The sequence below is a fragment of the Coffea arabica genome, chromosome 6e, assembly GCF_036785885.1.
Source record: "Coffea arabica cultivar ET-39 chromosome 6e, Coffea Arabica ET-39 HiFi, whole genome shotgun sequence".
NCBI lineage: Eukaryota > Viridiplantae > Streptophyta > Magnoliopsida > Gentianales > Rubiaceae > Coffea > Coffea arabica.
In genome coordinates, this window is record NC_092321.1 from 12,385,647 (window position 1) to 12,401,765 (window position 16,119).

Here is a 16,119-nt window from a genome sequence, read left to right on the forward strand (position 1 = left end):
GATCAATTGAAATCTCCAATATGATTCTTTGTTTGCGCAATTCTCCAACACTAGCGTACAAGAACATTATACAAGTTTTTTCCGTTATTTAATATTTTTTTTCCTTCTTAAGCATATTTCTGTTTCCTCTAAGCTATAAATGGATTTTTTACTATTAACTTAATAAAGTTTAATTCATTAACCAAACACCAAAATTCTGAAGTATCTGCTCTCAATTGTATCTGCATTCAAGTAGTTTTCCCAATGTGTTAGTTAAGAATAATAATAACTCCAAGATTTTTAAAAGAAGTAAACTTTTGCTTTAACTGTCGTATGAAAAAATCAGCAAATTCATTAGACCACATTTGCCTTGACCATTTGTTCAATGGATCCTTCAATCTACACTGTCAATTTCATACCAGGGGAAGTTACATCTGTACTCTAATTCTCAGAAAAAAGAAACATCAGAGTTGGAACAGTTTTATGTGACGCAACTCAAACAGAAAATGCATGGAGGATCAGTTCGCTGATCCTGAAGTGTGATGCTTTCCAAGCATTCACTATGGAAAGCATGGCCACATGCCAAAATAGCAACACAGGGAAGTGTCACCTGCTCAACGCCAAAAATCTCATATTCATCCTCCACCTCCAACACAGTTGAAGACAAATCATTTTCACATAGAGGGCAGTTCTGGTCAACTGATGCAGGTGTTTCATCAAAAAGATCCCAGGTTATGTGATGGTCACGGGTAGGAGTAGGAGGAGTAGGGGAAGCAGGAGGAGCAGGAGATTGGGCTTTGATTTTCTTCTTTGATGTTGAAGCTTTCTTAGCTGATGACAAAGTTGTATTACTTGGGCTGGCCTCAGCTTTTCGACCTGCCAGCAGAACTAACAAACGTGAGCATTATACTTTTCAGTATCATCAAAACTTCTTAAAAGAAACATCGAGAAACAATAAATCAATATTCCTGATACATTGCTACCTCTTCGTCTTTTGGGATTGGTATTTGATGAAGGTTCTGAAATAGTTACGGGTTCGCAAAATTCATCAGGCAGATCTTTTTCTGTCTGGTCTTCACCTGGTTGATCAACTACCTGTGGAACCTTCTTCTTCTGCTGCTTCTTTATTAGCAGCGGTCCAGAGTTTCGAATGTAATCAATTTGGGATTCACTTAGCACCTTCCCATAATATTCACTTTCGATATGAAAATTATCGTGATTGTCAGAGGTATTATTACTATCGTCTCCCTTCTGCTGCTTATCTGTTAGCAGGGGTCCAGAGTTTCTAATGCAATCAGTTTGCAATCCACTAAGCAGTTTCCCATAATGCTCACAGTCCATAGGTTCGCTAGAATTATTACTCTTGTCCTGCCGGCAGCGGCGACGACTCCTGGTAGATGGACCTAAATTCGGGTATCAAAAGCTATTACGTACTTACCAAGAAATCCCTTTTAATTTCTTGCTAATCCAACAATGAATTATTCGAAAACGGGATGACGAGGGGACGATTAGGATCAAATCATTGTTCTAAGACAATGAACAAGGAGTTGCAGACAATCAAAAACAAAAAAAAATCGTGCCAAAACTTAAAACAAAGAGGTTTTACCTTTTTTCTCGAGCAAAACTATTAAGTGATCATCATATTACACTTTTAAAAAAAAACAATCAATCGTTGTCATTGTTTTTTTATTAGGAAATTCATAAAAGCAACCAACATAAGACAAGTTTTGACTAATAAAAGCATTGATTGATAACCACTTGACTACATCAAGACAGAAAGAAGGAAAAACGTAATTAAACTGCATATATGAGGAAAACTCAGTAGAAAGTTCAGAGCAGAAAATAAAAATAGCGTACGATTACCAGCAGGTTTTTCCGAGAACTTCATATATATCTTGGAAGATGGCTTTCAGATATTTGAGGGTTTTGCTTTGTCCCAAGAGCTTAACGGAGACTAACTAAATACTATATATGAACCCTTTATCAGTTTCGTTTTATATCTTGGTCTGGTAGGACGGTCCGACAATTTTTCGAAAACCTATGTCAATATGGAATGGTTCACTTGCATATGCAATCTCCTAATATTTCTGCCTTCTAACTGTAACCTACCCTTTTTTTTCTCTCTTGGAATGTGACAGAATAAACATGGCTATTTATGGAGTATAAAAATATAATTACTCACTTGAATTATTATCATTAGTACTTAGTAATCATATAAAAAGATGTTAAGACAAAAAAAAAAAAAAAACATAGCTATTATAATTTTAATTTGAGTTGCACGATCTTATAGGGTTCCTCAAATCTGCAATTGACAATTAGACTGCAAAAGTTCTCGAGATTATGAAAACCTCCCAACAACAGCAATGGATCACCAACAAATCTAAGACTAGGATGACAGATGATGCATGTTCATATTTCATCAAAACCCAGCCGTGAGTTGTACCTATAGAGATTGAAGTCTAGGGAACTTTCATCCTGGTCCACTAAATCATTTTTTAGGTTTTTAAAATTATTTATACTAAGCAAAAATCCATTGCTTAATTTTGAATTAGGACTAGATTCAGATGCTTTTGCGTTTCTTGCCACCATGTGAATTGTGAAGTTGTGTTCTATCAACTGAATTTTTGTATGTTATTGAACAGCTAAATTATACAAGTATATTTATTGCCTTTTCCCTAGCTAAACGTGTACATGTGCAAATTAAGTTTATAACTTTGTGAATTTGGGTTGAATTGTTGCAGTGTTTTCGTAATGTTCGGAGGTAGATATATCATTTTACGTTTGATAGTGATTTGGTTAATTTACTTTTTCTGGGTACTAGTTCTTGCTGAATGCTGATACTGTCAAATTTAGATATATTTGTTTGGAGGTAATGGATCCCTCCACATATGTACTATTTCCTTGATATTTAATGAAAGCCTTTTTTTTTTTGGTTTGGTTATTTGGTAAACTAAAATAAATGATTCTTGGGCATTCCACGAGCAATATGCTACTTAATGTAGTTATCAAAATGAAAGCGAGTTAATTTTACAAAACTTATCATATCTCATTAATACGTTGATATATCATTCGTACCTAATAACTACATAAAACATTCTTAACATAGAAACACAAAAATAGTACTTGTAGCAGTATTAATATGAGCCCGATCATGAAATCTTAGTATAAACCCAATACAAATTGAATCCAGGATCCTCAGAGAATTCAATAAACGTTTCATAAGATTTTTCAACCATGGCCTTGAGTTGAAAATGCATAGGATTTTTTGTTTCGAGAGCTAAGAAAGATTTCATTGTAGAGTGTAGAAACTTGAAATGAATGTAATCGTGTTATGGTGCGTGGACAGTATAGTCGTTGGTTCTTGTCTTCGTTCCCTAATTTGGAAGTAATTAAGCTGTATTGTTACCTCAATGGCTGTTTTACTTATCATAGGATTTTGCAAAATGTCTCAGTATTGCTATCTGTATCTAAAATGGGAGTGCAAGAAAAATCCAGAAATAGGAATGGCTATATCGCTCTTCCATCATCTCAGCAAGCTAGTTATAAATAGTGGTGGCAAGCTCAATAGTAAAAGAAATTAAGTAATCTGCCACAAAGTTTTCTAAGAGATTCATCTTGGAAAAGTTTTAGTTACAACCTAACAGGTACTGCCCTTTCTCGGGTGGATTCCTAATCAGGCCTTCATAATCTTACTTACACAAGGAGTAATTTATGCGTTGATTGTAATTCAAGAAGAAAAGATAGCTAATCATTCATCCTCTGCACACTAGCAGTGTCATTTTAAACTCCTATGATGAGAAATGAAAGAAACTAGAGAATTATAAGTCACAAACAATCAAAGTTTAAATTCTTTTACACACACATATGTACGGACGTACATACGTACGTATGTATGTATGTAATAACTAATAAACGAAGACCAATAACAGTTGCAGCAAGTAGTTGTCAAGTAACCATAGGTAGGTAATAAAAGCGTTGGTATGTGTTTATGTTTGCAGTAGAAAATATGATGATTGTTAACATAAACACAATAGCAGTTCTTTACTATGGGACACGAGGAGAAGAGGGAAAGAGTGCTAAATAGTAAAAGCAGTAAAAAGCAAAAAATGTTCAGGTTAAAATAGATAACTTTGGTTTGTTGGCACTTTTGAGATGTTAGAAAAAAAATCAAAGCACTCGACGCCCCCAAGTAATTTTTGGATTGGAAGGATCCATCCCTTTTCATCTTGATGCAAATCGAAATCACAGTAAAAAGAGCAAACTTATTAAAGACAGAACACGTGCGTATGATCTTTCACTTTCAGAACTGAAGAGGGAATGCAGTTCTGCCTGAACTCACCTTCGACGCTATATATCACCACTTCATGGGATATTCCAAACAGCAGTTTACATGACAAGCAATGAAAATGGGCATTTTTTTTTTTTTAAAGTTCCCCTAGAGGAGTATTTACCCAACATATCCGAGCTTCAGCAGACTGGCATCCGACAGAAAGACCCAAGTAAAGAACATGCATATAAAAGCTTGCATCTTTAGAGTCAGTCATCTTATTTACAAGGTGATTGGATGAATTTTGATCAATTGCTGTACAAAAGTAAAACCAAGTTAGAATCACTAAGAAGTGATTCAAATGTCAAGTTATATATTTACACTTAGTGTCTTCCATCATGTCAAATTTTTGCCATTCGCAAGATCAGGAAGGAGAGGGCGAATGAATGGTTGTATCAGGTAACATAGCTACTGTCACTACGAAGTATTCACAGCCAACAGGAAGACCATAAGGGTTTAAAGTTGATCCTGCATTCAAGGTCAAAAGATTGGATCCTGCGTCAGAGGTCAGTACATCCAGCCGATCTCTATTTTGATCACCGGTCGGAAGTGGAGATCTTACGGACTGCCTTTCAATATGCACAATCTGTCCTACGATATAGGTAGGGCGATTTGGAAGGTGGTCAGCAAACAAGGCCACAGATTCTGCAGAAAGGTAATAATGGGAGGAGTTTCGGTTTATCGCCTCATAATGCCTAGCAGAGTTGAGAACAAAAGCAGCAATCTCATGTACTTCCAATCGACCAAAAGATATCTTCTCTTTGTTTGCCTGCTACGAACAGTTACACGTCAAGCAAAAGAAGAAAATTTACAGAAAATAGGTCTCTCTCAGATAGCGTGTGTTCTAACTAGGTGTAAAGTCAAGAGATCCAAAACCGCACAGTTCCTCTGGCTGCCAAAACCAGGTTGAGGTGCAGGCTCAATTGGTGGATGCCTTGGACTTGAGACAAACTAACAATAAAAGTATCCAGCTTCATAAACATTCCAAACTAACAAGGCTTCTTTTAGTTTTAAAATGCAAAGGTCAAGGGACTTCACAATTAGGTGACATTGCATGGACAGTTAAATTGTAAAATGATTCAATCGTCATTCGTAGCACACGAGTAATTTATCAAAACCTTTATCTGTGAGATACCTTAAAAAACAGTCATAAGCACACCATAAAAGATCAACCATCATTACCTGCTTCTCCATCTGATGCTTTACATAGAGTGTTTTAACCAACTCTTTCTTCTCGTCCAACTCTTTAGTAAGCTGCTCAGTATTGGCTTCAGCTTTTGAATATCTATCAAGCAGATCCAAACGTTGTCTTGATAAGACACCAACTTTATCAGCAAGTACACGGATACATTCACGGAAGTCCACAGTACCATCATCTTCATTTTCACTAATGGAACTGAAATTCAAAATTACAATGCAACTCAGTGAAGCATCATACTTATAACAGCCAAGATAGATAAAAGCACAAAGCTTCCTCACAACTGATAAAAGCAGTTACATTTTATACTCAAAGAAGGTATCAAACACACATGAATGGTAATCAGCTTACAAGGATCTTGTAGTTAAAATGACATAAATCAAAAATAGGACAGAAAGATCAACAATGGGAATGAAAGGCCTGACTGGCAGATGGCAAAGGCAGTCAGACTTGGTTAAAACTCTATTCACAATGTATACTGATATTATCACCATGCAGTGTTTCTTGTAATTTAGACAACCTTAATAATCTATGGAAGCTCTGAAGGGGCAAGGGTCTATGGTCAACCGGTATAAGCAAAGGATGGGTAATCTGTAAGCATAGATTTAGTACCAGACACAGAATAAAATAGGGAAGTGTTCCAATTGTTAGTTCACTTTCTGTTTTGACTGGTTCTGAAGAGGAAACTATGCAGCACTCATTTTATCGGAGCTCTGTATCTACTATTGTGTTTGGGAAGATCCAACATATATGAATCATGGCATGAAGAACAAAATTGGTTCAGCAGGCAATCCTGCTTGAATACTTTTGCACATCAGATAAGGCGGCTAGCCCATTCAGTCACAATATTTGCATTTCGGAGATGTAGGAATGATCCAGTCTATATTTCTGCTGTAACAACATTTAGTGAATTCTATTGTTTATCAGGTTGGATATATTATTCAAAAGCTGGAGAATTGTGTCTTACCAAGTAAAACTGTGACATAGTGATGAAGTGGGGCATTTCTCATGCCTGTTTTACTTACCACTTGGTAGGTTTTTTTCTGTTTCAGTATAGCCATATATATGCCATGCTCTATGGATTTGTATAATGTGTTTTTGCTCACTTGAAAAGCTCATTTTATGCATTTACACTTCTGCCTTGAAGAAAAAAACTTTCAACACCTCAGAATGAATGTTTCTTTAATTGCTTACCAAATAATTTGATCAAGTTATAAAGCACAGAAATCCTGTGGAGTCACAAAAGAAGTAGACAATTGAAATGTCCAATCATTTGAAATATTTCCACGCAGAGAACATTATTCATGTATCTTTGCATAGACTGGCTGATCCTAATCCCATGTTCTGTCTATATTGTCAAATGTAAAAGCATGCTGATTCCTGTTTTTAAGGTTTCCAGGTCCTGGCCCTCAAAATGTATCTTGTTAACACCTTAACAACATGGGGCACACACTGCAAACTGATTCCAGAGACAAATAGCCCCACTTGTCACATAAAAGAGTGTTGAAAAGCAAATTATGATTTTCTTGGAATTTTCAGAGAATAGCATTCCTTAATTCCAAATTAAATGTCATCCTATATCTTGCCTTCTATCACGGAAGGCCATGCTTGCATTCCACTTGCTGGAATTACCTTTAATCATGTTTCTTCAAAAGAAAATGGTGCAGCACCCACAAAAAGGAAAAAAGGCAAGATCCTTGTTCTCCAACACAACATCAGGAAGAAAAAGTGCAAAGACACAAAGATGGTACAACTAAGTGAAAGATCGCTTGCACAATTACATTATTTATCTCCCCATTTCCAGAACCATAGTATTAGGCTTCTATCCTGAAATTCACTTTTTCAAGTTTTCATATATCCCCAACAAGGATAAACAATAACTATGCAGCCAGTCTGAACTTCATAAAATCCCCAAAAAACTAAAATTCTATTCCAATACACATGGAAAACAATGTGCATGTTTAAAGCATATAATGACTTACCTAGTCTAAGCATACTTCAGGTGCATAGAAAGCTAATACAATATTAAGATAAGTACCAATAGGAAAAGTACAAATTAGAATACGTACTTGCCCAAAGAGAGAAATAGACCACGTAATGATTCAGCCAAACCAGCTATTCCACTAGATGAAACACAGGTTTTCAGCCTCTCAAATAGACTATGCATCTTAACAGCAGAAGCACGTAAAGCGCTGTACTCAGAGGCCCTTCGATCAGCTGCACAACGATGGGTTTGTGCTTCCTCCCTTGCTTGATGCAGACAATTCTCCAGATGAGCACAATTCATCTGCAAAAGCACATGTATTATATAATGGCAACATTATTTTAGCAAGAATTATTAAAAAGATGAGGAAAATACCAAGAGTTGTAGGCACATACTTCCATGAGCAATTTATTTCTATTCCACTTCATTGAACTTTTTTCTTTCCATTCTCTTTTGAGGATTTTTTTTTTCCCTTTTGTGTTGGTGTCTTTTTGGGGGTAGATAAGACTAAGCCAACTGTAAAGTATTGCTACACCCAAAATATTCCTTGAAGGGAAGCCCGTAAATTATTACTTACTTGTACCCAAGATAAGTAACCTAAAGTTCCAATTCAATCAATTTCAAAATTCTGTATGAAGCAAAAAGCTTCTCAAACTTCCAAGCTTGGATATAGAAAACCATGTCAAGACTCATCACCTCGAAATCATTTTTGCCAGACAGGTATGCTTCCAACCATCTTATACTTTGTGAACTGACATTGATCAAACATTTCTGTTTCCTTCTAGTTTCATTAAACAAGTCTTTTGATTGCCCTCATTCCTTTACGTTTTCCTTGCCTAGGTTAGCATGGCACAGGAAGAAAGGTCCATCTCCACTACAGTAACATGTATTCCAAGTTTGGAGAAAAAAGTGTTGGTCCTAAAAAACTTACCAGACAGCAGGTAAGTTGAGAAAGAGAAAAAAAGATTATTGGGAGAGCTGAACCTTCTACAAATGCCATGAAACATTCTAAAATACATTTGAATGAAAAATCAAAACACAAGCAAGAAAAGACAACAATCAGGGACATGATTCAGCATATTTCGTGGAGTCACCGTATTGACTCTGAAATTTCAAGGCAATCTACTTTACAAACATAATACCTGAGATTCATCAAGGAGCTTCCGACTAATCTCCAACTCCCTTCCAAGTTTTGCCACTTCCTCTATCAGAGCTTTGAGCTTGTTTTCAGCTTCACCAAGTTGAATGGCCTTTTCTTCAAGTGCCCCCTGCAACTCCTGTACAAGATCAGCACCTTTTTTGCATTCCAAACCCTGTTCAGTAGCTATATCAGGAGGCAAGGCATTTGAAGGCTGAGACATGCTCACAGCCATGCTAGTTGCAAGTGATAATCCTGCATATGAATCATTTCCTTCTTTGTCACAAAGATGCCCTTCATCACGGTGCGGATCTATCATTGATGAGTCCAACTGAGGGTTCAGCATACCAGATGAATCCGTCATATTATCATCCAATCCTTCTTGTGCTTTACCTTGTTTAAAGAGCAGCCCTGTTTTATTAGTTGAACTAGATGCACAGGAAAACTCATCCATGGTTTCAGCCGGTGCATGTTCCACATGAGTTTCTCCAACACCTGTTATCTCTGATTTGTTATCATCAGTCCTCACAGCCGATTGAGTAATTTTGGATGTATCCTCATCAGCTGGAAGCTCACGTGCTTGAAGATACTGATCAGATAGCCTTTGCTCTAGTTCTTTAATCCTTTTCTCATAGGATTCACACTGGATTTGCTTGGTTTTTAGCATAGTCTGTAGGTGTTTCTCATACTGATCTTTCAAATTTAAAGCTTCAGTTGTCTTCTCAGCAGCACTTTTCAGTAAACTATCTAGTTTACTGTCATCCAGCGACTCATAATCAAATTCAGGGCTCATTGAACAAATCATAGCTATTTTAGAAGCGAGTTCAGCTTTTAGTTTTGCATTTTCAACTTCCATCTTGCTGGTTCCGGCAATCTCTGCCAACTCTGAACCTTCAAGTAAATCCATAGAATCAAATTTCTCAGGGGAGTCCACGACACTTTCTTCAATCTCAGCTGTGTGTGAACTATCATTTGACATGGAAAATGAACCTCTGGAAGTCCCCTGTTTCTCAGTCTTAGAAAGTGATCCAACTAAATGTTCTGGAGCATAGCGGTCAACATCTGAAATGTCAATGTCAAGCAAATTCGTGTCAAAAGGAGTTATATTGACATCACACTGGTTAGGTGTATCATACAATCCCATTGATGTCAGTATATCCCTTGGTATATACAAACTATGTACTCTAAGAAATTCTTCTCGTCTCCTTACTTCAGCCTCTCTCTTGGTTGCAAGCCTTTCAGCCAATTGTCCAGCCATGCCCATGTAAAGCTTCATTGTAGCCTTTCTTCTCACCACCTCAGCAAGGCATGCCCTGTATGCAGGACCAATTCCATGCACCACCCTTAAGTGCTCAAATTGGTCACTTTGGCGCTTCAAAAGCTCCTGGAAGACAGAAAACTCGAAGCGCACACCTTTGATTGTGTATTGTATATATGCTATCTGTTGCATGTACTTGTGCACAAAGACATTCATTTCATTCTTTTTATCCTGACAAAAATTAAGCAATTTGGATATTGCACGCTCACAATCCTGCATCTTAGGAAGACAACTCTTCTCATGGCTATCATACATAGGACCTAAGGCTGAAACTGCATCATGGGGACGAAGTGAAGAGGACAGCTTGCTGCTAAGAGAGTCATCAACAAGCTTCTTTACAGTGTTCACGTCTTTCCTGCACAAACATGATAATTAATTTAGAGGAGACATATAAACAAATCATGTACCAGAAAAGGGAAGGTACAGGCATTAGACCACTCAACATAAAAAACCAATCTAAAGAACCACAGAAAATAATACGACATAAGAAAAAAATTATCCAGGACAAGTGTAACATCAATTCCAGCCTGGTCAACATTGGAATAAAAGACACCCAAGTCAATCTCCAAATGCATGTGCCAATATGTACGTCAAAATAGAGCATGCTTATATACAACAATCAACAGGCCTTGGCACATTGAAAGAGACAAATAATAATAATAATAATAATAATTTTTCCTTTGTCTAGAGTTGGATAAGAAAAATTAATGATGTGGCTTAAGCCAAAAAATAGTACTGCCTACCAAAGTATTTAGCAAATATAAAAGAAGAGCAACAACAACTTCAGCTTTGTTCTTTCTTTCAATTAAAGACCAAAGCTTACACTGTTGAAACTGCCAAAATACCATTCTTAACATTTTAAAATTTTTCAAATTTGTGTTGTCTTGGTTTTCTTAAATTCTGGTTACAGTAGACTAAGAAAAACTGAAACACCAAAAAGAGGTTTTTTAAGCACTTTTAAATAATCCCCACTTCAGGAGCTTGTGTTAAGGAGCACCATTGAGGAGGGCCACCAACCCCAACTTTCTCTTTCTCAGTGTCCAAGGATTTAATCAAGAAAATTACCACTGAAAAGAGACAAACATATCCCATCCATAGAAAAAAGATATTCCCATGCAACTAATTCCAAAGACATTCCCGAGAATCTAAATAAAACCTCTGTCTAATTGACTTCTTCAAGAGAGAACTATTACAGAAACTGATGTCCTTGTCCACATCAATGTTCACCTAATAACACACTGAACTTGTGACATGAGGCTCCTGCTGAAAAGATAGCACAGAACTATAACCTTTGTTTTATATAAACCTCCCTACCTTCAGATTCTAATTCATTAAAGTACCAACAGAACGCTAACTCCTTTTTCCAATTATTGACAAAGCATGTATAAATATCTTCAATTTAAATACCTGATCTTCCAAATTCTTTTACTGGCTAGATTACATAAGCATTGTCGAGATGTTTGACCTTCTAATGTCTTTTACTGAAAATTATGTTTGCCATGCTATTTAATTACAACAGTTACACATTTCTCTGAAGCTACAACACCTAACAAAAAAGTTATTTATCAAAAAAGTTATTTATATGAGAAAAACCAGCTTAATCAAGTCATTCACGGCCACAGGGCCTCAGATGTTCAAAACTGCACCATAGGCAAGTTTACATTACCTAAAAGCGGTGAAAGAATAGGACAGGAAAGTGATGTTTTAGAAATTCCAAGGGAACTGCTGTTTAAGAGGAAAAAACAATGCAAAAGATTAATATGCCAAAATCAGAACTAAACATGCATAAAATTTTCATGCGACCGTACTCATAAGTTTAAAATCAAACAAAAGTAAGGTCAAAGACATCAATAGTCATGGTGAAATTTTAAGAAATTTCTAGAGAACTGCTGTTTCAGCAGGGAAAATCAACGTAAGGCATTCATGTGCCAAAATCAGAACCAGATATAATAAGTTTTCATGCAAACATCCTCACATATAAGTTTAAATCCATCAAAATAAAGTCAAACACATTACCAGTCATCGTGACATTTCACTATAATAACCAAAAGTCAATGTCAAATTCATGGAATCAGTAAGACAGTGTATTATGCAACACATTTACAAATTATAGACCAGTACTAAATTGGGGAACAAAACACATAGAAATCCAACAAATTCACTGAGAGAGAACGGGACAGTGAGAGTACCTTAAGGTCTGCATTATGCTTTTTTGCTCATTAATATACCGCTGGTGCTCTTTTAGAGTGGTTTCGATTTCTCCCACATGGAAAGAAGCTTTACTGGAAAACAAATGTTCAGCATTGCGCTTTAGCTGTCCAAACTCCTGCTTAAAGTCTAAAACTTTATTCTCAAATTGCTTGTGGGAATTGCTACAGTCCTCCACAGCCTTTTGCAAGTTCTCTTCCTTCACAAAATCCAGTAAGCACCTGCGGCTAGCACTTTGTAATGCAGGCAAAATCTTGCAAGCTTTCAATTTCTCTATATCTCTTCCAAAATTTGCCAGAAGATTAGCATGCCTTCTATGCTGCTGCGAATAAAACTTCTCAAAATCCCTATAGTTTTGGAGAATCATCCTATAAAAATGATCCAAATTATGACCAGCAATCTCCAATGCTCTCTCTTGAACCTTTTGCTCTCTGAAAAGCCGCTCACAGATATCCAATTTTGCTCGCGTACGGGAATAAATAGCATCTCCAAACTGAAAATGATATCTGAATTGCCTCTCATACGATGGCAAGGCCTTCAGAGCAGGGTCAGGAGCGTCATCCAAGGGGTGACGGTTATGGGAGGAGGACGGCACTTGGGGATCAGGAATATCAATTATATCAACTTGCTCATCTGCAGGAGGCTCTGAATTGCTCCTCATTCTTGCTCTATTAAACAAGAATACTCCCCGATCACCAGACGGAAGTCTATAGGTAGAAAGGGGCCGCTGAGATTCCAACTTCATGTCTAAGCATAAAAGAAGCTGATCATTAAACTGAATCCCTGTAACTGATTCTAGGAATCTCTGGACAGCCTCAACGAGAGTATATTCATCGCACTCGAGCTCGAACGAGTGCCCATTCTCAGCAATATGAACCAAAAGCTTGCCCGTCTGAACAACACCTTCTGTGACATTTGAACTCATTGTAAAACTGCCCCTCCACCGCAACAATCAGAATCAGCTAAGAAATAAGAACAACCACAGCAACAACGCGAATTGAATAGTTCAGCTAAGGTCAGGGCTAAAACACTAGTTACAGCTTCTCCAACTGACTAGCCCCAGACAGATGAACAGTTCCCCCAATTTTAGACCTTTAAAGCTTATGTTATCAAAAGCTCTCCAGCAATTATGTACAATCCACCATAAAATCAACAAAAACAGCTCAAATCCCACCAAATCCTCCAATTAGTTTACAAGAGGAAATAGCAATTTCTATAGTTAATTTTCCAGAAAAATTTTCCAGAAAATCCTGATTAGAAACAATCAACCACCTGTGATGTCAGCAAAATGAGCAAAATCCCAGCAAACCCACCAAAGATTGTACCAATTAAACCTCAAATATTATTCAACCACTTCCAAAAACCCCGTGTAAAACCCAAATTTTTAGCAATTGAAACCGCAATTTCTTAGAAAAGCCCCAACTTTTACTAACCGACGAAAGTTCACTTCTTTTTTCCGAAACCCACAAATCCAAATCAATCAATTCCTGCAAAATCAAGCAATAAAAAAGTCAATCTTTAACCCCAGAAAAACAGAACCCACACCCAAAATTCGAAGCCAAGGCTAAAAACGTACGAATTCAGTAACAAAGAAGCAAACTTTTCTCGACCCAAGAAAGGAAAGAACGAAAAGCCCAATTACGTGAAGAAAGAGAATGTTACTTAGGATTTGCATAGAAAGAGTTTTAACACGAAAAGCTATCTCCTTTTCCTAGTAAGCTCTGTAGATGGGCTTGCTTGTGTTTCCTTGATGGAACAATAATATTTGATAAAAAAAAAATAATTAAAAAAAAAGATTTCTTTTCTCTTTTTCTTTTATAATTAATACACTAGTATCGGGAAGAGAGAACCTTCTGACGGAAGTAACGACCAACCAACCAACCAGCCAATTAACCAACAGGTAACAGAGCTACCAGCAGAAGCAGCGGAAGATGTTGCTTGGTAGTATCTTGGTATTAATTAAGTGCGTGTTGTGTGTGTGTGTGTGTGTGTGTGTGTTTTGTTTCTTCTCCTTCCCTAGTATCCTTCTCACATCAGAATTATAAGGGCCGGGGGTGGACTTGGGTAGGATTGGGGGCAGTAGTCTAGGAAGAATAGGAAAAGGATTTCAGATGGCAATCCAATGTTGGAAATGTCATGTACCCTCTTACTCTTCTTCTACAATCATTGCAATATATTTTATAAGAGTAATAAGGAGTTTAGTAGCACTAACGATGATGTGTGTGTGTAAATGTATGCACGTTTCCTGATCATCAACTCTTTTTCCTTTTCCTTTTCTTTCATGGAAGAAGAAGAAGAAGGTAAATTATTTGCTCCAGCCTCCAAGCATAATTTTTTTTTTAAAATTTTGGTAAAAAGTATAATGCTTTATACTCTAAGGTAATTTCTATTTGCCCCATGAAGTTGTGCAATGTTTGATTTCATCCCCCATAAATTCAGTTTTGTTCCCTTTTACCTGCATCAACTTTTCGCGTATGTTTTAGGCGGACTTGTCATCTAGTACTAATTTGTAAGTCATAGTCCTTCCTTTTTTTTTTTTTGGTTGGATGTACTTAAGTTTGAGGTTAAGTGATACTAAGAAGGAAAAAGGGCAAGGATAGATGGTTAATAATTCTATTCAGGACTTTAGTTGAGTCAAAAATTTCAAAACGTGTTTTCTAACGGTCATCTTAGCGCATAATTTATTTAGGAATGTGCTATAATAATTTTGTACTAAAAACTCTTCTAAGAAAGACAACGGGGATGGAGTCTTACTTTTCTCTTTGTACTTTTGATTTGGGTAAGATTCATTTATGCTCTTTTGAAGAGTTTTCAATAAAAAAAAAAGAGTTATTATAACACATTTTTGAATAAATTAGAGGACAAAAAGATAGTTAGATGCTTTAAAATTTCTAATTTGAATAAACTATTATGCTCTTTTAAAGATTATTGTACGTTTCTCATCTCTTAAGCTAAATACTTTTGCTTTTTGCGGCTTCTAATCTTTTTAACCATGCTTTAATGTACTTATGTTTTGAATAAGAAAAACACAACATCCCATTAAAATATTGAGAAAGAAAGTAAAAAAGCAATTACATGAAAATGGAATGTGTAATACAGATGTGCTTTATAGTAAATAATCAAGGCAATTATTATGACCTTTGGATAATAAAGTAGTATGCTTTTATTTCCTAGTATTTAGTTTTCTGTTTAATAAGTTCAATAAGATGTTTCACTTGTAACTCATAAGTCACCGGTTTCAATTATCAAGAGGGTATTAAGTATTTATCTTTTACCTATTCATTTAATTTTTATGGTATGCCAGCATCAAGTGTCCTCTTCATTGTCAGGGCTTTTCAAGCTTAGTTACATCAAAATGCAACTCTAATTAAATCACTTTCTTTATAGCCTCTATTGATTAAACTTCAACCTCTATCTTTATGAGCTCGTTGTCACATTGATAGGGTAATAAGAAATTATGATTACACTCTGTTTTTCCCGAACAAATAAAACGTTTGGTTGTGTCCGCACAGTTTTTCAATTTTATATTGAACTCTGGATGGATAGAGCTAGCCAGAATTTTTCACTTGTTGAAAAAATATACATTTACAAACAGATCCTTGGAAATGTACAAAATTCTTGTTTCACCTCCACAATAATCTTGAAACTAGATTTATTTCTTAAAGGTTTATACTTGTATACATTTGACCCCCCAATACTAGAGTTAAAGTTTCAGTATGAGCCATTTTTTCCTAGAGCCATTCATATCGTTGTTAACATCAGCACATCACTATTTGTAAATAGATTAATCTTTTCTACACTAATAATGTATATATTATCAGTGTTAAATAAATAACAATTATATAAAATTTGAATTTGAAATTCAACTTTTGCACATATGTTGTGAATCAAATGGTAATAATGTATACACTATCAATATATATAGAATTTACTCTTTGTAAATTCTCATTTATACAATTGTACATAC

The 16,119-nt window shown here is 36.1% G+C and overlaps 2 protein-coding genes across 5 annotated transcripts; both read right to left on the reverse strand.

Annotated features, from left to right (window-relative positions):
• Positions 1 to 344: 344 nt before the first annotated feature.
• Positions 345 to 2,076, reverse strand: LOC140010049 (uncharacterized). The gene is made up of 3 exons (XM_072056421.1): positions 1,843 to 2,076; positions 963 to 1,382; positions 345 to 855 (listed from the first exon to the last, which is right to left on the reverse strand). Exons 1-3 carry the CDS (start codon positions 1,865 to 1,867, stop codon positions 461 to 463), a joined length of 840 nt encoding a protein of 279 aa, XP_071912522.1. The 5' UTR covers positions 1,868 to 2,076; the 3' UTR covers positions 345 to 460.
• A 2,418-nt stretch (positions 2,077 to 4,494) lies between these two features.
• Positions 4,495 to 14,481, reverse strand: LOC113696016 (autophagy-related protein 11). Of its 4 annotated transcripts, none has more exons than XM_072055279.1 (6): positions 14,365 to 14,481; positions 12,134 to 13,639; positions 8,631 to 10,299; positions 7,574 to 7,791; positions 5,489 to 5,702; positions 4,495 to 5,075 (listed from the first exon to the last, which is right to left on the reverse strand). In XM_072055279.1, the coding sequence occupies exons 2-6, from the start codon at positions 13,075 to 13,077 to the stop codon at positions 4,671 to 4,673; spliced, it is 3,450 nt and encodes a 1,149-aa protein (XP_071911380.1). In that variant the 5' UTR covers positions 13,078 to 13,639; positions 14,365 to 14,481; the 3' UTR covers positions 4,495 to 4,670. The 4 variants fall into 4 exon arrangements, with proteins under 4 accessions (XP_071911380.1, XP_027071100.2, XP_071911381.1 ...); XM_027215299.2 differs by lacking the exon at positions 14,365 to 14,481 and adding an exon at positions 14,003 to 14,349; XM_072055280.1 differs by lacking the exon at positions 14,365 to 14,481 and adding an exon at positions 13,815 to 13,938.
• Positions 14,482 to 16,119: the final 1,638 nt, after the last annotated feature.